This window comes from Poecilia reticulata, linkage group LG15 (assembly GCF_000633615.1).
Source record: "Poecilia reticulata strain Guanapo linkage group LG15, Guppy_female_1.0+MT, whole genome shotgun sequence".
Taxonomy (NCBI): domain Eukaryota; kingdom Metazoa; phylum Chordata; class Actinopteri; order Cyprinodontiformes; family Poeciliidae; genus Poecilia; species Poecilia reticulata.
Genome location: NC_024345.1, coordinates 22,010,918 through 22,033,035, shown reverse-complemented (window position 1 = coordinate 22,033,035; position 22,118 = coordinate 22,010,918). Strand labels below are relative to the sequence as shown.

Genomic DNA, 22,118 nt, shown 5'->3' with positions numbered 1-22,118 from the left:
ACTAACCTGGCAGCGGTGAATGAACAAAGCTCCCGGATGTTCTCCCTAATAATGCGTTCAAGGTCTACTGAAAATCCCAGACACTGGCAATGGCCACCCTTAGAATTACTTTGTCAGAAGAAAGAACAAGATTTATTTATTTATTTATTTATTTATTTATTTATTTATTTATTTATTTATTTATTTATTTATTAATTAATTAATTAATTAATCTGTCCATTTTCTATGCACTTTTCTCCCTAGTGGGGTCGCGAGTATTTATTTATTTATGTATCTAGTTAGTTAGTTAGTTAGTTAGTTAGTTAGTTAGTTAGTTAGTTAGTTGGTTGGTTGGTTAGTTGTAAACTGCCCTGCGGGTGTAACTACTATTGATTAAAATGCAAAAAATAGGCATTTAAAACACAAAATAGGAGGGTTGCAATGTGATATTTTTAAAGGGTGGAATTAAACACATTTACACATCTTTCTATCCATTTCATGTGTGAATTTTTGCTTTAATATGATTCAATTTTGCATTCACTAAGAAAAATTATTACCACTAATACTGTTTTAAATATAACCTATATTTTTCATTTTCAGCAATAGAAATAATCACAAAGAATATAATATAATATAATATAATATAATATAATATAATATAATATAATATAATATAATATAATATAATATAATATAATATAATATAATATAATATAATAAAGAACAGCAGACATCGTTTTCTGTTGGAAGAAGCTCTATTATTCCACGGCCTTGAACGCAGCAACAGAGCTTCCTGACGGAAAGCTGTGATTGGCTGAGAGCACCGAGGCTCCGCCCTATCAGCCGTCCAGTCCCGGAAGAGGGAAGAGATTCTGCAAAGAGATGGAGAAAGTCTGTTGACAGCTGAACTGTCTCAAACCCAGTAACCAGACTTACTATTTCCGCTTTTTCTGAATCTATCCAGATTCGTTTTCAGACATTTAATCATTTGAAGCACTCTGGAGGTTCTTCCGGGAAAGATTTTATACCAAAAACGAGGAGATTTCTTGTGTTTTGGCAGCAGTTTAACTTGTGTCTCCTACTGGAATGGAACATGGCAACGACTGAGACGCAGCTGATGTTGAGCGTCGGATTAATTGGTAAGTTTTTTATTGATCGGGTCATTTCCTTCTGTCGTTGAAGTGCATAGTAAGTTAAGTTGGTGCTTCAGGACTTTAGGGAGATCACATGACACCAGTATGACCCAGATATGCTTCATCAGCAGGACCAGGCGCTACGGATCCTGCAGATTGGAGCTCAATGGCGAAACATTCAATAACTCAGACTTCACCATGATCCATTCTTTATTTACAGTGAATCTTCTCAAATTTCTCACTTAACTTCAAGTTGTTTTATTAAGATTTATTTGACAGAAAGCAGCTCACGATTGTGTATTTTTATTTATTTATTTGTCTATTTATTTAAAAATTATTGAGGAGTTGAAGAAAAAATATGATTCTTTATTAATTAAAATTTTATACAAATAAAATTTTGAAAAGTCTGACATGCAAGCCCCTTTTTTCCAAATATCCCAAAAGAAAACACAAGCCAACCACTTTCAGGAGCCACACTGACCAAGGAGCACACCAGACAGGCTACGGTTAGATTTACATGCTAACCTGACCACTGTAAAACACGGCAGTGGCAGCATCATTCTGAGAGGATACATTCAGCATGGTCTGGGTAGTTGGGGAAAAGGGTAACGAGAGAAAACTTGTTAGAGGCTGCACTTGAGAACTGCAGTGAAATGGTTTAGATCAAATGGCCTACTCAAAGTCCAGACCTAAATCTGAATGTGAAAAGGGGACAAAACTTTAAACTTGATTATCTTAGATGCTCCCCATTAAAACTGACTGAGCTTGAACTCTTTTGGTTAGAAGAACCAACAGAAATGTCTTGATCACATGTATCCCAGTTAAGGTCCGAGGGCCAAATCTGGCCTGCATTAGATTTTCATGTAGCCCTCTAGACTCCAGAAGGCCACATGAATAAGTTATTTTGTTAAATACACTGCTCAAAAAAATAAAGGGAACACTTAAACAACACAATATAACTCCAAGTAAATCAAACTTCTGTGAAATCAAACTGTCCACTTAGGAAGCAACACTGATTGACCCGACGAGGGTCCCTGTTGTCAATCAGTGTTGCTTCCTAAGTGGACAGTTTGATTTCACAGAAGTTTGATTTACTTGGAGTTATATTGTGTTAAGTGTTCCCTTTATTTTTTTGAGCAGTGTATTATTTTATATGTCAAATCAAAGCACTTTTTATCTACATCCTGTCAAATTACATCAATTCAACTGTTTAATTAGTAGTTTTATCAACACATTCTGCTACAAACGACTCGTAGAGGACATTTGTCATATTGATGAGGCCCAAAATGAAGCTAAGTTTGACACTCTGGGTGGAGATAACAGATCTGCAGCTGTAACAGCAGCAAAAGGTGTTTGGTGTAGATAATCCGCTCCTCACTGTTGGTCCAGAGTCGTTACTGAATCTTGTCTTCCATGTTTCCATCGTTAGAGAAAGACGTGAATGGAGACACGTTGTGGGTTTGGTGTTATCCCTCGGTCAGCGCTGAGCTGAGGCAGCTGCTTCTCAGGAAGTGCTGCCTGACGCAGGATGGACGGGATTTCCACACCTTCGTGTTCGGCCAGTTCAGCCGGACCTGGTACTACATCACAACGCTGGAGGTCCAGGAGCCGACGGCGCTGAACAAGGTGCTGACCCGGCTGTCTGTCTCTGGATCAGAACGCCTCTAACATAGGGCTGAATGATGCGGCTTCAAAACAAAATCAGATTGTTTCCAATTTAATCGCTAAAATAGAAATTCACTCTATGGAAACCCATTGATGGAAAAAAAATCCAGATTTTCCACAAATTTAATCTTCAAAAACCAAAATATTCAATGAATTGATCAAATAATTTATCACCCAGCCTAGTATAAATAATATTTCTGTGCTGATGTTTTGTCTTCTGCTTGTAGGTCACCCATTTTTCAATCGCTGTCACAGCAAAAGACTTCAACCCTGAGAAATACGCTGCTCTCAGTCGAGTACTCTGCAGGTAACGACGTTTATAAAGTTCATTTCCGCCGTTCCAACGCTGGGAGCTCGTTCTTATCAGTGCGGCTGGTTTGTTTTTCAGGATGTACGTCAAACACGGCAGTCCGGTGAAGATGATGGAGGCTTACATCACCGTCCTGACTAAAGGAGTCTGTCAGAATGATGAAAACGGCTCGTTTCTCATCAAGGATTATGACGTCCGAAAGGCGTACCTGGCAGGTTCAATCAAAGGTAGAACCGTCCACGAGTCACCTGTCATGGTTTTCCTTCACATTAGTTAACAAACTACCACATCAGAATTACCATTATTATTGATTTATTATTGATAAAAGTAGCAACAATCCTTTACTGGATTGGAAACCCTCAGCTTAACACAACATAGTTTTTTCATGCCAAATTCGATTTGTGATTTTATTTGATTTTTTGTAACTTTCTTTTCTAAAACTGAAATTAAAACTGAACAGAAAATGTTTTTTTTTAAAAAGAGGCTTTTATTTCTGTGAGTTCTACAATGGAGCATAAGGGCCAAGCTGCAATAAATGTTATTTAATTAGTACTAAATTGTTCCAGAAGTTATCGCGATAAATGATAATATTGTTCTTTTGAGACCATTTTCACAAATATAATGATGATAATGGAAAAATAAAGCATCATCAGACGGACCAAAATGAAAAGTTAAGTGGAAACTTTGGTATTTTAAGTGACAATAGTTCATATAAGAAACAAAAAATAACAAAATCAGGCAAAGAAACATTTTCCAAGTCAGTTTCTTTCAATAAAAAACTTAAACAAAAACTGCAGGTGTGTGTCTGTGTCTGGTCAATTTTTGGTTAAAACATGTTTGTTCTTCATTCAGTGGGTAGAAAATACAGAAATTAAGAAAGTAAGAGTAGAAATACTTCATGATGATGAATCACTTCAGTAAATTACTGAAGTGATTTACTGAAGTAAATTCAGTAATTTACTTCAGTAAAAGTAGTAAAAGTAGTAAAAGTTAAAAAAAGTAAGTAAAAGTAAAAGGTAAAAGTAAAAAGTACATCGCAGTAAAAATACAGTAAATTAAAAAAAAAAGTTACTCAAATGTACTTAAGTAAATGTAACTATTTACTACCAAACTTTGACTAAAGGCCTAAAGTCTCAGCATATTTGATGATTCTGATGAATTTGTTTCTTGTTTCTCAGTAGGTGACTGTATGATGTTTTATGGTGTTTTATGGTGTTTTATGATGTTTTATAACGTAAATCACTCTGAACTGAACCTGAACTTGTTTTTCCTCCCTCTTCTGCCTCAGATGTTGTGTCTCAGTTCGGCATGGAGACCATCATCCTGTACACGGCTCTGATGCTGAAGAAGAGGATCGTGGTCCATCATCCTCGGATCGAAGCGCTCCTGGAGTTCACCAGGTGAGACTCGGACGTTTCCTCTCGTTCTGTCTGTTGGGAATGATTCTGAGTCTCCGTCCTCTTTCTGAGCAGAGTGCTGCCGGCTCTGGCCTGGCACAGGAAGGACTGGTCCGTCCTGCATCCCTACGTTCACCTGACCGCAGCTGAGCTGGACGACCTGAAGAAATGCCCCGGTGAGGCCGCCTGCCGCTCTGACCAATTAAAGGGGCGGTGTCATGTAAAATCGACTTTTTTCAGCTTTACATCATGTTATAAATCTCTTTTTTACACATCAAAAACAAACCTGGATTGTTGCCTTGATTCTTTTATGCAGAAAACATTTAATCTCCATGGCAACCATTGAGCTGTGCTAAACCCCTGGGTGGACGTAGCTCCGCCTTTCAGGCACAGCTCCTCCCCCACTCAGCTCCTTCAGACTAGCCAGCAGCTATTTGCAAACACCTGAGCTCATTATAGGAGTTTCTTCTGAGTGAAACTCTGGTAAAAAAAAGGTTGTTAAAGGGTTAATAGAGAAGCCATGTTGGGATGACTTTCTGAAGGCGGAGTTTCAGAAAGAGCAGGAGCTTCTTAAAGAGATATAGACCTAATTTTAAAACATTTATTTTGAGTCATATTTGATATGAAGTATTTTTATAACAACTGTGTTTCAAAATGTTATAAAACAAAAATGTTTTATAACATTTTTGTGTTATAAAATGGCTCTATGTGGCAGGAAAACATGTAATTCTGCTCCTTTCTACGAAAACGTCTGTGATCGATGTTTCCATGTTTCTGTTTTCTGCTCAGGTTACGTCGCCGGGTTTGTGGACCCAGAAGTGAGCAACAGGTTGGAGCTTTTTGACGTGTTTGTGAGCCTCCCAGACAGCGTGATCACCGTGTCCCAGGGCGCCAAAGGTATGTTCACTGAACAAAACAAAATACATCTTTAATTAATAAGGATGTCAACAAAGAGAATATTTTCTTTAGTGGTTATGGAAATAATCTGTATTAACTTGGATAATGAACTGAAGCACAAATGTTTAATAGAAGAGGAATTTTATTTATTTTTATTCAAAACCATGCTGGCTGTTCAGAAAGTGCTGTATCCAAATATATTAGCGGAAAGTTTAGTGGAAGGAAAACGTGTAGTGGAAGAAACAAAGATGCACAGCAAGAATCAGAACTTCCAAGTCCAACACACTCAGGGACTGGTATAGTCAAAGTATCCAAAGTTCATTGAGTTAAACCAGACCTGAACCATCTTCTAAAGCAGAACCAGAACTGGGCCGGTTCTCAGTGGTACAGAGTAAAGTTATTATAATGAACAAAAACAAACTAAATAACCAAAACTGAAAACATTTTCATTAACTGAAAGAAATAAAAACGGTAATTTAAGGGGGGAAAACTACATCTAACTGGAACTACGTTGTGTGTTTATAAAACTAAAACATACTGAAACTATAGATGTATTATTCATTTTTGGGGTTATGAATCTATTATTGTTTCAAACTGATTTCCCTCCACACAAGCAGCGACTGTCGGCAAGGTTTGGCGCTCAGCAGCAAAAGTTTGGAGAAAACTCCAGAGTTTTGAAACTTTTTGGAAATTGTATCTTCTGTTGAGTATTTATTACTCTAAATATTTATTACTCTAAAAAGTCAAAATACTTTGACCTTTTTGAGTTCTGCCTCTAAAACTACAACTAATACAAATTCATCTAAAACTGAACAATATTTAATCAACGATAATAATAAAAATAAAAAAAGCCCTAGCTAATACCAACTTAGCAACTTTGTTATATTTAGCAATTTTATCTAGACAAGAAAAATTGGCATCGTCAGAATTGGCTTTTTAAAGTGCAGTTGGTGCACTTTTATAAATTGGACTAAAAATCTATTTTTTTATTGGTTTAGTTTTTCTGAAGAATTGAATTAAAGGTTTTCATTGATGCAGCGAATCTTAAGCTACAAATGTAACTCCTGTGTTTGGATTGACTGACTGAAATGTGGCGTCGCGCCTGCGTGTCGCCGCAGACGCCATGGCGATGGGGAAGTTGCACAAGGACGTGGCTCAAGTCATCGTCCAGTCTGCGGAGGACGCTGAGCGATCCGACAGTCAGGTCATCAAGGTGAGAACCGACACAGAGCCGCCTCCCTCTGCTCCTCCTCCCTGCCACTCTGAACACCAAACTTTAATCATCAGGACATTTCCATCAAGACAAAGGAAATCCTCACCAACCTGTTCGCGCTGGCCGACGCCTGCGAAGGCTCCAAGCTCACGCTGGAGGTTTTGAAGCAGCATCACTTCCCCCCGGCCACCGAGAACTTCCTGTTTCACCTGGCAGCTGCAGAGCAACTCTTACGGATATGAACTGGAGCTTGTGCCGCGTAATCTCGGACACTTCCTGTCTCCTCAAAGGCTTTTTTTTTTTCCCCCCCCTGCACTGAAATCTGAAGGTGAGGAACATGAGGAAGACTCCAGGTTGGTGATCATTAACGTTTTATTCAAAGTTTTAAATGCTGAATGCGATTAAAACCTGAACGGTTTTATTTCTTAATGGATCTGTAGGACGATTTACAGTAAGAATCTACAGAAATCGTAGACATAAATGTCATGTTATTATGGGATTTTAATATGCAACGTCATTGAATTTGCTATCGTTTTCTTTAAAATCATACATAAAGGCTCAAAGATATTAATATTCCATCAACAAGCCTCTGGTTTCATTCTAAATGGATATTTTGCAACTTTTCTTGAATTAATTGTCCTTTTAAATCCTTTTCCTTCACTTCAAAAAACACAAAATCTTACTAAATATTTTGTCTACAGATTAAATTAGACAAAACTAACTTAAAAGTAACTTTTCAGAAAGATATAGGAGCTTTTTTAAAGTAAATAATTCTTTAACATTGATGAAAAATCTCTAGTTCCACTGTCACGTTTTCTTTCACTTTTTTCACATTATAAATAAAACAGTAATTTTCCATCAATATTGAGGAATTATTTACTTAAAACAAGCTGATATATATATATATGTTTGTTTTATCGTATTTCAACTGTACTTGGTAAGGTTTTGTGTTTTTTGTAGTGAAGGAAAATAATTTAAAAGGATCATTTTTATGTTGCCACAGATTAATAATGAGCTTCTGTCAATCGTCATATCAAACCAGAAGTTAATAACTTTTGCTCTTATCAAGTTAAATAAACGTCGTCTGTAGTCTTTATAATCAGAAGAGTCATTTTACACTCAGTCCAGCTAAAAAAATGTTTTGGGCCGCAAATGTTACAGGATCTTTTGAAGAAAAAAAAAAGCTGCTTTGTGTTTGAAGAACCACAATTTTATTTTTATGTTTAAGTTTTTAAACAAAGATGCTAAATTTTTGCAATTAAATTGGTAGATATTGGTATTTGTGGAAAATCCTTTATTATTTCGTCTAAAGTTTATATATTTAAACCTAATATCTGTACATTGTGATGTTTGAAATCAGTTAGAAAGCCTTGTTTGGGCTGACGATGCTGAAATCACATATTTTCCAAACCAGTGAGAAAATGCCCTGCATCTCAGCCTGCATGTATGATTTTGACCCTTTGTGGACTAAAAACAAAATCCACAATTCAAACTTTCTCACCAGATTGTTTTATCGTCATCCAAAGAACTGTTTAAATAAATGAAGAAAAAGTAAAAGTGAATCTTAAATTTGAAGCTCTGTGCTGATAGCTGCAGTCAGATCATCAACACGTCATTTTAAATTTTATTTTTTAAAAGGAGTTTCTGTCTGTGCTTCTGATTACATTTCCTACATTCCAGCTTATTGTTCAAACGGAGATTCAGTGAAAATCATCCTCATGTGACGAGATGTTATTACAAAATTGAGTTAGTAAAAAGAACCGCCTGGTTTTTCCTTCTTAATCAGTTTAACGTTTAGTTTTTTTTACTAATGGGATCAGTGCTGTGGGTGATTTTTTTAACATGTTTTTTATAAAAGATCCACCAGGCAGAGATCAGAACCGGCTGATTTTTACCTCCGTCGTTTGGTCACACACTAAAATACACGAACATTAACTTCCCGTTCAGTGAAAACTGGGAATTCCCACCATTTATCGGTCTTTAAACGCATCAGCCGACAGCATGTACGGGCCAAAAGTTAAGATCCAAGATGGCTGAGACTTTGAAATTATCAAACTTTTTCTGTTAACTTGACATTTGTCCTGTAGATATCAAATAAATCCGTTAGGGGAAAAAAATCAATTACGATAAACTGGATGAAAAAGTTTACAAACCATTAAACTAAAACTGTATTAAAGCAACTGATAATATGAAACCTCGTAATCCTGGAAGAGTTCTCCAAATCTAACAGACATCTGGAAAATCTCGGGTCAAAACTGACCAGAATTTGGACATTTTTACTTTTCCAACACTGCATGATACTGCCACCACCACTGGCTGTTTTTGGTTGGTTTTAGCCAACATCAATAGTAGCTCTGGGAGGAAGTGGAGGAAGTTGATCTTTTCACAGATTATCTGTCTAGTGTTAAACTGCAGGGCCGGCCAAAGTCTTTTTGGGGCCTGAAGCAGATTTTTATTTGGGGGCCCCCCATACCAACATTTATCATTCCTAATCTACTGTATGTGTAACATACCTGCATTCATTAGCATCATTTGGAATTGGCTTACATCATACCAGTGCTATTATGGTTATTACAGGAGTAATAAACTAAAAAAAAGAAGTGATTTTTGAAATGCAGAGTGGTATTTAAGTGCACCATATTATTTCAACTATTTTACCGTAAAATCAGCTGATAAACACTAAATTTATAGTAAAAAGTTTGATATATTTCTCCAAAAGTAACAGCAGCCGTCAACAGGAAGAGATTAACAATTATTTATGTAACAATAGAGATGTTGTTTTTCCTTGCCGTTTAGTTTTTTAAACTAAATGACATTTGTTTTTTTATTATTCAGTGTTATTTTGTGTATATATTTATGTGTTGTCATGCTAGCTTGGTGCTCTTGGGGGCCCCTAGAGGTTTGGGGGCTTTAAGCAGCTGCTTATCTGACATGGTGACATATTTAATTTGTAAAAACATTTTTATAAACGTTACATACTGCACTGTTGGTTTTACTGCTTCACATGACTTACTGTTCAGGTTATTAATGTTTCATTGTTGATTCTTTCTGCAAAATCAGATCTTTTTTTTTGCCTCATTCTCTTGAATAAGAAAGCAGATTTACATTTTAAAATCCATGTAACATCAAAGCAAATGTATTTTTATGATTTAATAAAATGTTTGGTAAAAAAAAGACACCTGATATAACGACTGAATAAAGTTAATATCAAAATGACTTGGTTTAATAAATTAAATTTAAGATGTTTCCAGAGGCTGCACAGTGGTGCAGTTGGTAGAGCTGTTGCCTTGCAGCAAGAAGGTTCTGGGTTTGATTCCCGGCCCCGGTCTTTCTGCATGGAGTCTCCATGTTCTCCCTGTGCATGGTGGGTTTTCTCCAGGTACTCCGGTTTCCTCCCACAGTCCAAAAACATGACTGTCAGGTTAATTGGCCTCTCTAAATTTTCCCTAGGTGTGTGTGTATGCATGGTTGTGTGTTGCCCTGTGACAGACTGGCGACCTGTCCAGGTGACCCCGCCTCTCGCCCAGAACGTTAGCTGGAGAGGCACCAGCAACCCTCCCGACCCCACTGAGGGACAAGGGTGAAAGAAAATGGATGGATGTTTCCAGAGGTTTTGCTCCTCACAGTCCTCTGTGGTAGAACAACGTTTGGCCCGACGCTCCGGCCTGCAGCTCCTCCTCCACGCTCTCCCGGTTTATCTGCGAAACGAAGCCGGAGTCAGTTTGGAAAACCTCAGAGCCGATGGGAAGCAGAAAACCCCGAACCTCACCGTTCCCGCCGGCGAGAAGAGGCTGAAGGAGACGGGGATCATCAATCCGAAGACGAGCGCCACGCTGATGTGGCGACACGGCGCCATCAGCAGAGAGTTCCTCTGGAAAAATCTACTCCTGCAAAAAGAAAACTGATTAAAACAGATTATATTCTTGTTCAAATGGGGTTGAAAATACTATCCAGTGGGATATTTCCACAGGATTTAAACTATCGGATTAATCAATTGAAATAATCAACAAATTTAGTAATTAATTAATTATTAACTGGAGTATACAGACTCAAAGGCTATTTGCTAGAAAAAAAATACAAATATACATTTAAATTTTGCATTTAAGATTAAAAACATTATCTGAAAATGTGTTCTACACATCAGTTTTAGCTTCAGATAAAATAATAAAAATACTTTTCAGCAACTTTTTCTATCTAATTATTGAGTTAATCCTGCACTGTTAATGTTTTTAGCTACAGATTCAACCTTTGCTACAAATGAAGTGTAAACTAAAGGAATTCTGCTGTTGGGTTTTAGACAATAAGATGTTTATTTTCTCTTATTTGTCTATTTGCATATTTTAAATGCACTACAAATATCTAATATTGCAAATAAGTCTTGAGTGATTACATGAAAAATCTCCTAATGTGCCATTTTTTTTTCTGTCAAAATGCTCGTCATGATCAATAGAATAATCTATTGATTACAAGTTGCAGCCCCAATTTCCACTGTAAAATTTCATAAACTTTTTTAAAGACCCCAAACAAAGAAACTGCTAGTTCTGCTTTGCCTTTCCTGTAATGTTTTGATGACATCACAAAAGGCACAAAAATTGAGATTCCAAAAATGAAAAAAATGCTGCAGCTGCACAGCAAAGTTTAAAATAACGTGGAAAGTTTTACAGTAAAACAGAGGAACTGAACCTGAGATGATGTTCTCCATTAGATAAACTATCTGAAGTGATTTTTTAGAAAAAGTTGGCCAGTAACTTCAAAGAAAAACTAATAATGATATAAAAATCAAACTCACCTTTGTAGGAATAAAACCAGCAGGTTAGGAACAACAGCAGTCGTCCCAAACAGCACAGCTCTCGACAGCGCAGTTTCCCACACGGCCTAATTAAAGTAAACTTTTAATTCTAAAAATGTCACAGTAAAATGTCATTTATTTTGCTGCTTTTTTAACCTTTGACCCTGCTGCTTTGGAGACACCAACAGGGTTTCCGTTACAATCGAACACTTGGATCCCCGTTTCCGTTTCCTGGTGTCTGACGGTGAGAACGTTGAAGAACGCCAGAGCAGCTGAGGGAGGCGAAGGAAAAGATCAGGAATCCACAGCAGGGAAGAGTCAGAAACTCAGAGAGAAAACTCAATAAATACACAGAGAAAACAACAAAAAATACAGAGAAACAAACAAAAGACCCACAAAACACAAAAAATACAGAAAACACAACAAGAGAGAAAACAAGAAACTCAGAGAAAACAACAAAAAATACAGAGAAACAAACAAAAGACCCACAAAACACAAAAAATACAGAAAACACAAAAACGTGGCCACACAATCTTCACAATACTTTGAACTTTTTGAATTCTGCATCTAAAAATTAAAAGTATGAAAAAATAAAACTGTCTAATAAAAAATAAAACAAAATAATATTTTATTAACTAAAAATTAGCAAACACTCTATAAAAACTAATAAAAACTTTAGACAAACAAAAAGTCAATGAAATAAAACAAAGTACAATGAAAAACCCAAAACTATTCTAACCCTGGTTGAGACGCAATATAATTTGCACATGTGAAAAACGTGCAGAAAACTTTTTACATGCGAGATTCTCCCATCTTATTTGTTCTTCACATTATTGTGAATTTTCATATTTACTCATCCGTTTTCAAAAAGTGGCGTCCCATGCGAGATGCAATTCTACACATTACAAATTGTGTAGAATCGCCTGAAGCCTAATTTGAGGACAGGAAGGTCACCTGACAGCGGGATGGGCAGAACGGACCTGCAGAGCGTCTGCAGCGGAGGGCTTCTTATGCGGAGTCTGTCGATAAAAATCTGAGGAAGAGCCTAAAATAATAAACACAGGACATCCAATCAGCGACTCCTCAAACTGTTCAGCTTTAGTGACGAACTCTGCAGTGAAAAGCCGCACACACCCCAGCACACGTCGTGTAGGAAACGGTTCCCACCATGAGCAGAAGCTGCGTTAGTGACGTCGTCTTCTCCTGGAGACAAAGAGACGGTGAAACCGAAAAATCTGCTACTTTTGAGTCATTTTACGGACTTTACCTTCTCTGTTGAAGAGTTTCTGTGGACGTAGCTGAACCCGGCGTTGTAACTCTGCAGCAAAAACTGAACAGCAACATGAATGACGTCAGTTCATCAGCATCAACAAACTGAAGAAATGCGAGGCGACGCGCGTCATTACCTGCCAGAACATCGCCGCTTTGACTCCGCTGTGAGGCAAAAGACTCGCAACGACCTGGAAACAGGAAGAGGTCGCTCTTTAGCAGCTGAGGGAAGGAATACTGGCTTCTTTAGGTTTATTTTAATGTGAAGAGAAAGAATATTCACCACAAAACAAGCATGTTGCACAAAACTATATGCAAAATGCAGAGTAAGAAATTAATTGTATAGATATAATTTGAAGAGTAGAAACTGTGACATGAGTAAAAATTAGATGTGTAAATATGTGAGTTTTCTTTTTAATTATTTTATTTTTTCTCTGACATCTTACTTGTTCAAAATAAATAAAGATTTCATTTCATAATTCTAATATCGATGCCAAGTCTGCATCGAGTTTCAGATTCCCTGTCGAAATTTGATCTTTTTATTGCAGTTCCTCGACTCTACTGTTAAAACATTCTTTTGTTTTAATTTGCTCTCAAATGATAACCCAGGGCTGCACAGTGGAGCAGTTGGTAGAGCTGTTGCCTTGCAGCAAGAAGGTTCTGGGTTCGATTCCCGGCCCTGGTCTTTCTGCATGTTCTCCCTGTGCATGTGTGGGTTTTCTCCAGGTACTCCGGTTTCCTCCCACAGTCCAAAAACATGACTGTCAGGTTAATTGGCCTCTCTAAATTGTCCCTAGGTGTGAGTGTGTGTGTGCATGGTTGTTTGTCATGTGTGTCTTTGCGTTGCCCTGCAACAGACTGGCGACCTGTCCAGGTGACCCCGCCTCTCGCCCGGTACGCCAGCTGGAGAGGCACCAGCAACCCTCCCGACCCCACTGAGGGACAAGGGTGTCAAGAAAATGGATGGATGGATGATAATCCAAAAATGTTTTTATTTTTCTACTGTTCACAAGGCATTTTGTGAACACCCATAAACTTTATCCAAATTCTACGCTAGGTTTCAACAAAAAATAATTCTAAGAAAAAACACAAAAACACCTAAACGGTAAAAAGTTTTATGTCATAAATAAACATAAATAATGTTGGAACTTGATTCACAAAAAACATTGTTGGTCTTTTCAAACTAACATTTTTATAAAATAATTATTTCACTCACCAAGATGTAAATCTGTTTTTAATGTTTTCTAACAAAGGAATGTCCTGGAGCGTTACTTTGTTAGCAAACACAGACTTCAGGTAATAAACACACTTACCAAAGGTCCTGATATTGGTAGATATGCTGGAAAGAAGGAGAAAAATTAAGGTCACAATTTTTTCAAACTGCACAGTTAACAAAATTTACTTCAAGTAACTAACTGGAGGTGTGAGGGTGGAGCAGTGAGACAGTGGTGAGGTGTACGGTAGAGAGCGAATGGGTTTAGAGCAGAAGTATAAATACATTAACTCTTTTATTACAGGTTAATTTATTGAAACGTCTCCACATTGTATGTCAATATAATTCTGGAACTGTTTCTAGTTCAGACTTGATTAAAATGTGTTTGGTTGAGTTGTTGCTTTTTTTTTTGGACAGTTGTTCCTTCTGGAATGATGAGTAACCGTGGCAACGAGATTTTTTTTTTTTCCAACCAGGAGAAGTTGATTAGCATCTTAAAAGCATATCATCCTTTCTTGACCAAGTAAAATAAGTCTATGGGATATAATGAACATGTTCATTACATTATTTTAACTTAAGCATTCTAAAAAAATGAGATTTTAGCTGTTTTAGGGTGTCTTTTCACTTTAAATCCAAATAAGTTGCGGCCACGCCCTCCCCAACTCAACTTTTACACTCGCATATGCAAATGGCTGCAAACAGATGAGCAATTATGCAACTATACATCTTTGAAAAGCAGAAGTGGAGCCTCCTGCACAACCAACAAAAGTGCATCAAGCAGTTTCTGGATGATAAATCAACAACAAAAGAGCCATTGTGCAGCACATACAGTGGTAACACCAGCTGACCAAATGTGCTGGAACCACTAAAACATTTTTTAGAAATAAAATAAAAACAAGTATAATAGATTCATTTCCCAACCATTATTGTTTGTTCTTTAAAACTTTTACAATATTTAAATATAACATCAGTTGGCATTAAATTGTTACAGCATGCCTAGTAAAACTGAAATGTGAATTTTGAATATTTTGAGACAAAAATGCTCGTTTTGATTTCATACCTGGAGGGCGGAAGAAAAGTGGAAGAACTGCACCAGAACCAGGGTGGGAAGAAGACTGTAAACACAAGATAGAATAAATATCATATGCAAAAAAATCATTTTAATAAAAGTTGAGCTTTGCATTAGAAAATATGTGAAATCTCATTAAACGTACAAGTGAGAGGTTCACTGCCGCTTCATCCTGTCAGAAATGCAGATATTAAAGGTTTGCTTTGTTTTAAATCACTTTACGTACTTAAAGCACTAAAACGCACTCTGACCTTTCCATCCAGCTTCTCTGTACTTCCAATAAGAGAATGGGCTTTCAGTATTTCAGCCTGAGGACAGCAGAGAGAGCAGATCATTACGACCAGGCCAACACCGGAGCAGAACTCCATGGTTACTGTTAAACCTCACATTAGAGGAGAGCAGCAGGGATGGATCCAGGAGACAAACCCACGTCCTCAACCTGCTGAGGAAAGACTGGAAAACGAAACGGGTTCAGTGCAACAACCATTAATGATCTGCGTGTTTAATCACTGCGGTTGAACTGTTACCTGGCCTTGGTTTTTCCACTGCAGCAGATTAGCATCCATAACGAACAAAAAAATAAAAGTTTACAGAAATTAAAGTAAAACAACCCACTGAAAAGTAATCCTAAAAGCATGCCTTTCTCATGCTGCTGAGGTCAAGATGTTTAAAACGAGACTTCCGTTTTAGTCACGTGATCAGCGTTGTGGGTTGGTACGTTCAAGACGCATTTAAAAAATAGGAAATAACAGAGATATGAAATGTTTTATTTTTAGATCACACACTCCAGTTCAATACATCAATAAGTTGTTAAATAATTAGGTAAAATTGATATAATTTAAATAAAACTGGAAAAATGCTACATCTATTAGTTAAATTAAGACATTCAAACATTTAAATAGTTTATTAGATGTATAATAAAACGAGAAAAAAATGGTAAATCCACATTTGTTTATTTCATAGTCCTGTTTGACAGTAAGTCACGAATTAATTTAATATCCATCATAGTCGGTGGTAACAATATGATTAATCCTGACTTCAACATATACGCCCCTCTCAATATGGCGTCGACGTTGACGTACGAAGTTCTGAAGAGCACCTGAAGGCAACATAACCGACAGACGCCCTTATTTTATTCTTTGGGAAATACTTATTTCGTGTTAAATCCTTTACTGAAATATCATTTTTCAAAGTGTAACAAAGAATATTTATTTATTTCATTTTACTGATTTGAATGACTGATTTGTGTCCCGCACGTGGCTCAGACCTCCCTCCTGTTGTGACATAATCCAACATGGCGGCCACCGTTGGCAGACTGCTCAGGACCTCTGTGAGTTAAACTCTTGATTTCTGTCAGCTTAGGCTGTTTGTTCGCTCTGTTTACCTCGGTTTGCAGCTCCGAAAGCAGGAATAAACTCATGTCAGAAGAAGTTTTTAATTAATTTGTTCAGAAACGTGTTAATGTGCTGCGTATATATCCAAATTTGACACGGTGTTTCCAACCACTGGTTCGCGGGCGCTCCATGCGAACATAAAAAAATAAAACCGTGTTCAATTTTATTTGTTAATTATTTGTAAATGTGCGCTATAATTATGTATTTTGGCTAAACTTTTGAAACAGTTGTGTTACTTCATTTGAGCAGCAATTAAAATAGTTTTCAAATGATGACAAGATCAAAATGAAGGTTAAAAACAAGGTCAAAAACAGTGGTTATTTATATTACTATATAAGATATTTGTCACAGATTTTCTATTTGTTAAAAGATGGCAACAAATTCGATAAAGTGAAGACATTTTGTCCCTCAATTTACATTGAAACTCATGAAAATTTGTTACCCAAAATCACAAAAAAATCATAGTTGTGTTTTCTTTTTTTGTATATGTTGACTATTAAAATGTCAAATGCTCTTAACTGACTTATAATAAAGTTAAGATGTAAAAAAACAAACAAACAAAAAACAAGAAGGAAGTAAATAGTTGGCAGCTGGCAGCATAAATCCGTTGTAATCTGATTTACTTTTTTTCTTGTTCATTAGATGCATCCAAACTAAGAACCTCTTTTGTTCCAGTTCTTCAGTAATTTATATTTTTAAGTATTTCTTATTATCTTGTAGGTTCAGGTTGCAGCTGGAGGGCTGAAAGTTGCAGCTGCTTGCCAGCATGGAGTTGGCGGCGCTGCCAGGGTCCTTTCTGCTCCGGTTCTCCAGAAATCCTTTTTCTCCACCGGTACGTACCGCATCACTAACAACGTCCAGGAGTCAATATTATTCTTTCTACTGCTGATGATCATTAATCAGGTTAATTGTTTTAGTCCTACAGATGAGATTAAACCAGAACTGTTTGTTTAAACCAAACACGGCTCTGTCAGGCACGGCGGTGGCAGGGTGATGATTTGGGATTGTTTTTCTTATTTTAGCTTTTAAATCAACCAAAAGCAGGAATTTACAACTGAATGGTGAATAAACAACTAGAGGATTTAATCATTTTACATCATTTAGATCTTTATTTCTCAACTGGTGTCAAACTACAGATTAAATTGTATTTTTCTTCCTGTAAAGTTTAGTTTATTTTTCAATCTTATAAAACAAAAAAAAAAAACAGAAGCAAAATTGTTTTAATTTAAAATAAATAAATATTAAAGAATATTTATTATAATTTACTAACTGTGTAAGATTTCATTTTCTCTGCTTCAAAAATATTTAACAAATTAAAATGTTTAGTTTTGCCTCTTTTCACATCAAATAGTTGCTGATTTCTGCCATAAGGCGCCGTTTACAGACCAGCCTCTTACACTGATGTGTAAAGGAGAACAGAGAGAGCTGCTGGCCGAATCTCCAGACAAACAGAGTAAGAATCGTTTGACGTTTTGTTTATCAGGCTCCTCCAGATGGGCGGCCGCCGTCACTCAGCCGGCGCCCGGCTTTAAGGCCACTGCTGTCCACAACGGGGAGTTCAAGGACCTGAGTCTGGCGGACTTCAAGGGAAAATACCTCGTCCTTTTCTTCTACCCTCTGGACTTGTGAGTATTTGTGAAAAAAAGCAAACTGGGATTTAAGATGTGAAGATGCAGAAATGGAGAGAACTGAAACAGTTTGTTATTATTGGTATTGGACTAAAGCGAAACCTTTAATTCCTGCGTTTTTGCTGTTTTCAGTACGTTCGTGTGTCCGACGGAGATCATCTCGTTCAGCGACAAGGCCAAGGAGTTTCACGACGTCAACTGCGAGGTGGTGGGCGTGTCTGTGGATTCTCACTTCACCCACCTGGCCTGGATCAACACGCCACGAAAGGTGCAAATGACTCTGAATACGCAGCGACTGCAGCGCGTACGTGGATGAATATGTGTGTTAGCGGCTTTTATTGCCCTTCCAGGCTGGAGGTTTAGGAAACATCCACATCCCTCTGCTGTCGGACCTCAACAAGCAGATCTCCAGAGACTACGGGGTTCTGCTGGACGGCCCGGGAATCGCACTGAGGTGGGCTCACTGTATCCGGAGTTACACCTGTTAACATCTTTGACGTGTTTTGTTATCATATTCAAAGCCCTTAAATTGTTTCCTACAAGCAGAAACGTCAACATATTTTGTGTGAGAGGCAAACTGTGAAGAGGAAGTAAAATTATATGTAGATTTTCAATTAAAAACACCCATAAATAAAGTCCAGTTTCCTTCAGAGGTGATTTGGTCTGTAAATAGTCCAGCAGTGAGTAATTTAAACTCAGATGTACTGAGATTACAGAACAACTGGACAAGTCCAGATGTTCAGTGAACATTAGAGGAGGAGGAGTTTAAATCAGAGTAGCTTATAAAACAAAATCCCCAGTTTTTAACATCTGTTAAGTCTGTACTTTATTCATCCAAAGGGGAAAATAAATCAACAATTAATGAACTAATTAATTGATGAATATCAGCTTCAGTTTGTGCAAAAGCAAACAACTTGACTTTGGTTCTATCTTCGTCTGAATGAAGTTTTTAAATGTAAATAAAGAAAAAAGAACATTTTTCAAATTGTAACCAATTTTGGTTTTTTATCTAGTGACTTTTTCTGTTTCTTAAAATGAAATGACAGAAAAGTTTCAAAAACTTTTTATTTAAATCATTACGGTGTAGTATTAGAACCAGTGTGAATTGTGGTAAAAAAGTTTTAATACAAGAATAGTCATAATAATTAATATGAGAATAACATTAGAATAAACTTGTAATACTACTTTATTGTTGAAATGCTTTTTCTGAATTTTTTTTAGTGTGGCCTTAATACTCGTTATAAATACAAGATGTTTGGTCCTGTGTCGGCTGTTATCACTTTATTTCCACCATTAAACTACAAATTTAATGGTGGAAATAAAAATCCAGATTTTCCAAAAAATTGCATCTTCAAAAACAGCAATTTTGAGGTTAAATTATGGAAATGGGCCTGATAATGATGAGGACACTCTGGAAGAAACCGTCGCTGCGGCACCAACTCGAAAGTTAAAGTCTAAACAGTTTCATGTCCAGCATGTGTGGGGTCTGCAGAGTTGTGTTGGTCTAAAATACCTCTCTTACCCATAGAAACATCCGATAATCTTGTGTTACATTGGTTTAGGGGCTTATTCATCATCGATCCAAACGGTGTGGTGAAGCACATGAGCGTCAACGACCTGCCAGTGGGTCGGAGCGTAGAGGAGACGCTGCGCCTGGTCAAGGCCTTCCAGTTCGTCGAGACGCATGGAGAGGTTTGTCCAGCCAGCTGGACGCCGAAGTCGCCCACAGTGAGTATCTCTGGGGAAACTGCAGATCCCTACAGCACCTAAACACAACGCTGCCCGCAGGGGGAATACGGCAGGCCGTTTTAACATAAAATCAGTTTCACCACACTTACAAACCAGATATTTTAAATTGGCTTATGAGTAAAAGTATTAGAAAGTTAAGATATCTCTAATTATGTTTTGACTTGTGTAAATGACAAATTTGCCCTCGAGTTGTATATTCAATAAAGTTCTGAAAGGCTTTTTGAAGATGCACCATTTTCAGCTTGGAAACGGGTCGACAGCGACTCTCTCAGCGGAAGTGAATAAGCAGAAACTTTTTGCAGATTTCTAAAATGGTCATTGTGGCATTTTCTGACAATTTTGTGCAAAAAAAACCAAAATTGAACAGCTCCGTTACAACACGGCGCTCACGCAGTTCTTAATTCAGATTTCTAAAAATGTTATTTAGATGAGTTACGTTTACATCCACGTTATTTTATGTTGTAAGTATGGAAATGACAAATCCAGTAATTTGAGTTATAATTATTATTCTTACTAGTCAGAATGTTAATGCGGCGAGCTTAAATTCAGATTCCTGAAAGTCAAAATACCTTTTTGGATATCCAGAATGTAATAAAAGTGATTTTATAATAAAATGGCCTGCCATTTTTCCGTCCTCTTTTGGATTAGATTAGCTTGGAGTCGAGGTCAAAGGTCGATCAGCCCGTCTGCTTCATGTTTGGATGGAGACTAAAAGCTTTTAACTAACTAAGCTCATTACTTTACCTGAGCAAAGGTTACAGATCTGCTACAGTGTGACCTTCATGTTGGCCTCCTGCTGGAAGGAGGCCAACATGAAGTGGCCTCCAACGGTTAAATTCGGAGTCCTGCTGGGATTTTTTTTACATTTTTTGCAATCAAAATTCCTGATTTTTATGGTGCTACTTTACAAATATGTTCAAGAAATTTTGCAATATTTTTTTCGCATTAAATGGTTACCAAATTCTACATAAAGAAGAAAAAAGACAGATTTTATTCCTTGAGGAACTGAAACGTCTCAATTTACACAATTTTCACAGAAGATAACTTTATCAAGTGAGGCAGCAGGTTTCTAGAAGAAACACTGCCACCTGCTGGTGGGAGCTCATGGAGCGTCGTTGCAGTTGCAGTAAAAATTTGATTTATTTAACGTGTCAGAGAAAAAAATGTAGGCGCTAATTTTTCAGTCATATTTTCACCATTTTATTCATCTATTTATAAAGATCAGAGTTCCAAACTAAATCTCTTATTCACAAGATATATTTAGCTGAAAACTAAATATTTAATTTTCAAACTAAACATTTAGCTCAGATCTAAATATTTCGCAAGTTAATTATCTTCATTGACACTCAATATTTTTGACCATTTGTGTAAAATTCAATTATGCATTAGCGTTTAAAAAAAGAAGCTTTTTATGTGAATTTCAACAAATTATTGTTGAAATTCACATAATTTACCAAATTTCCACCAAATTTGAGAAAGAAAATAACCAGAAAAAGTGCAAAACGCGTTTTCTGGTTAGTTTTTCATAGTAAAAATTTTAAATTGTTATTTATAATGAGCTGCTCTGTTGCTTTGCAACAAGAAGGTCCTGGGTTTGAATCCCCAGCTGGATTTTGTTTCTGCTCTCATCAAGTGTTCGGTGAGAGCAGCATAACGTCGTCTCGTTCCTTTTCAGATCAAACCAACCCCTGAAGGATCGAAGGAGTACTTTGAGAAAGTCAACTAACCGTTCCCACCGCCGTCAGGTGAAAATCACACAAAATAAAAAGCTTCTTAGTTTACCGGTAAATCTGTTCGACAAACTCCTGGCTTTGACTTGTCTGGACCGGTTTGTGTTTCTGTTTATCGACTGTATGAAGATAATAAAAATCACGCTGAGTAACCCCTGTACATAAACATGTTTATTTTCTTTTTACAGCAAGTTAATATGCAGGTTCAAAATGTCTGACAGTGGTACACAACATGAAGTGCCAAAAATCAACCGAAGTGGGAGAGAACTGGAAATTAGAAAAAAAAGGCATTTGCCACTTCTCATACAAGTAGGGTACATACTGTATTTACACAAAGTAGGGAGAAACACTCTGCAGCACAGTGTGGTGATGGAAACATCTAGTTTTAGGTGTACATAAACTTTACTTTGTACAGTAGCAGAAACGACGCGCCGCCTCGTTCCTGCAGATAAACGGTGTTTTTCTTTTTAGCTTACCGAAAGACGTGGGCCCTCTTTAAAGCTTTGAATTCCAAATAAAAAACGTCCCCCAAAAGAAAAGCGGGTCAAAATGTGGCTTCAGGAGTACGAAACAGAAAAAAAAATGGAGGCAGAATTTGATGAAGGTGGTTAATGTGGAAAAAACTTCATGCAGTTTCAGGCAAGCTGTAACAGCGCCCACCCCAAGCACCGAACTAAGAGGAA

At 37.1% G+C, this 22,118-nt stretch overlaps 3 protein-coding genes across 5 annotated transcripts; 2 read left to right on the top strand and 1 right to left on the bottom strand.

Annotated features, from left to right (window-relative positions):
* The first annotated feature begins 838 nt into the window (after positions 1-838).
* On the top strand, positions 839-7,023 carry dennd10 (DENN domain containing 10). The gene is made up of 9 exons (XM_008430045.2): positions 839-1,118; positions 2,542-2,738; positions 3,005-3,084; positions 3,166-3,314; positions 4,376-4,487; positions 4,560-4,660; positions 5,274-5,381; positions 6,500-6,594; positions 6,669-7,023. The coding sequence occupies exons 1-9, from the start codon at positions 1,073-1,075 to the stop codon at positions 6,834-6,836; spliced, it is 1,056 nt and encodes a 351-aa protein (XP_008428267.1). The 5' UTR covers positions 839-1,072; the 3' UTR covers positions 6,837-7,023.
* A 3,100-nt stretch (positions 7,024-10,123) lies between these two features.
* On the bottom strand, positions 10,124-15,632 carry sfxn4 (sideroflexin 4). 3 transcript variants are annotated; one of them, XM_008430046.2, is made up of 14 exons: positions 15,462-15,632; positions 15,322-15,387; positions 15,186-15,242; positions 15,080-15,106; positions 14,926-14,980; positions 13,966-13,991; positions 12,790-12,843; positions 12,651-12,713; positions 12,518-12,586; positions 12,338-12,428; positions 11,540-11,655; positions 11,384-11,469; positions 10,364-10,481; positions 10,124-10,292 (listed from the first exon to the last, which is right to left on the bottom strand). In XM_008430046.2, exons 1-14 carry the CDS (start codon positions 15,498-15,500, stop codon positions 10,215-10,217), a joined length of 945 nt encoding a protein of 314 aa, XP_008428268.1. In that variant the 5' UTR covers positions 15,501-15,632; the 3' UTR covers positions 10,124-10,214. The 3 variants fall into 3 exon arrangements, with proteins under 3 accessions (XP_008428268.1, XP_008428270.1, XP_008428271.1); XM_008430048.2 differs by having other exon boundaries at positions 10,364-10,475; XM_008430049.2 differs by lacking the exon at positions 10,124-10,292 and having other exon boundaries at positions 10,370-10,495.
* A 545-nt stretch (positions 15,633-16,177) lies between these two features.
* Positions 16,178-21,595, top strand: prdx3 (peroxiredoxin 3). Its single transcript, XM_008430050.2, has 7 exons — positions 16,178-16,264; positions 17,049-17,160; positions 17,812-17,953; positions 18,089-18,224; positions 18,307-18,410; positions 19,519-19,684; positions 21,381-21,595. Exons 1-7 carry the CDS (start codon positions 16,229-16,231, stop codon positions 21,429-21,431), a joined length of 747 nt encoding a protein of 248 aa, XP_008428272.1. The 5' UTR covers positions 16,178-16,228; the 3' UTR covers positions 21,432-21,595.
* Positions 21,596-22,118: the final 523 nt, after the last annotated feature.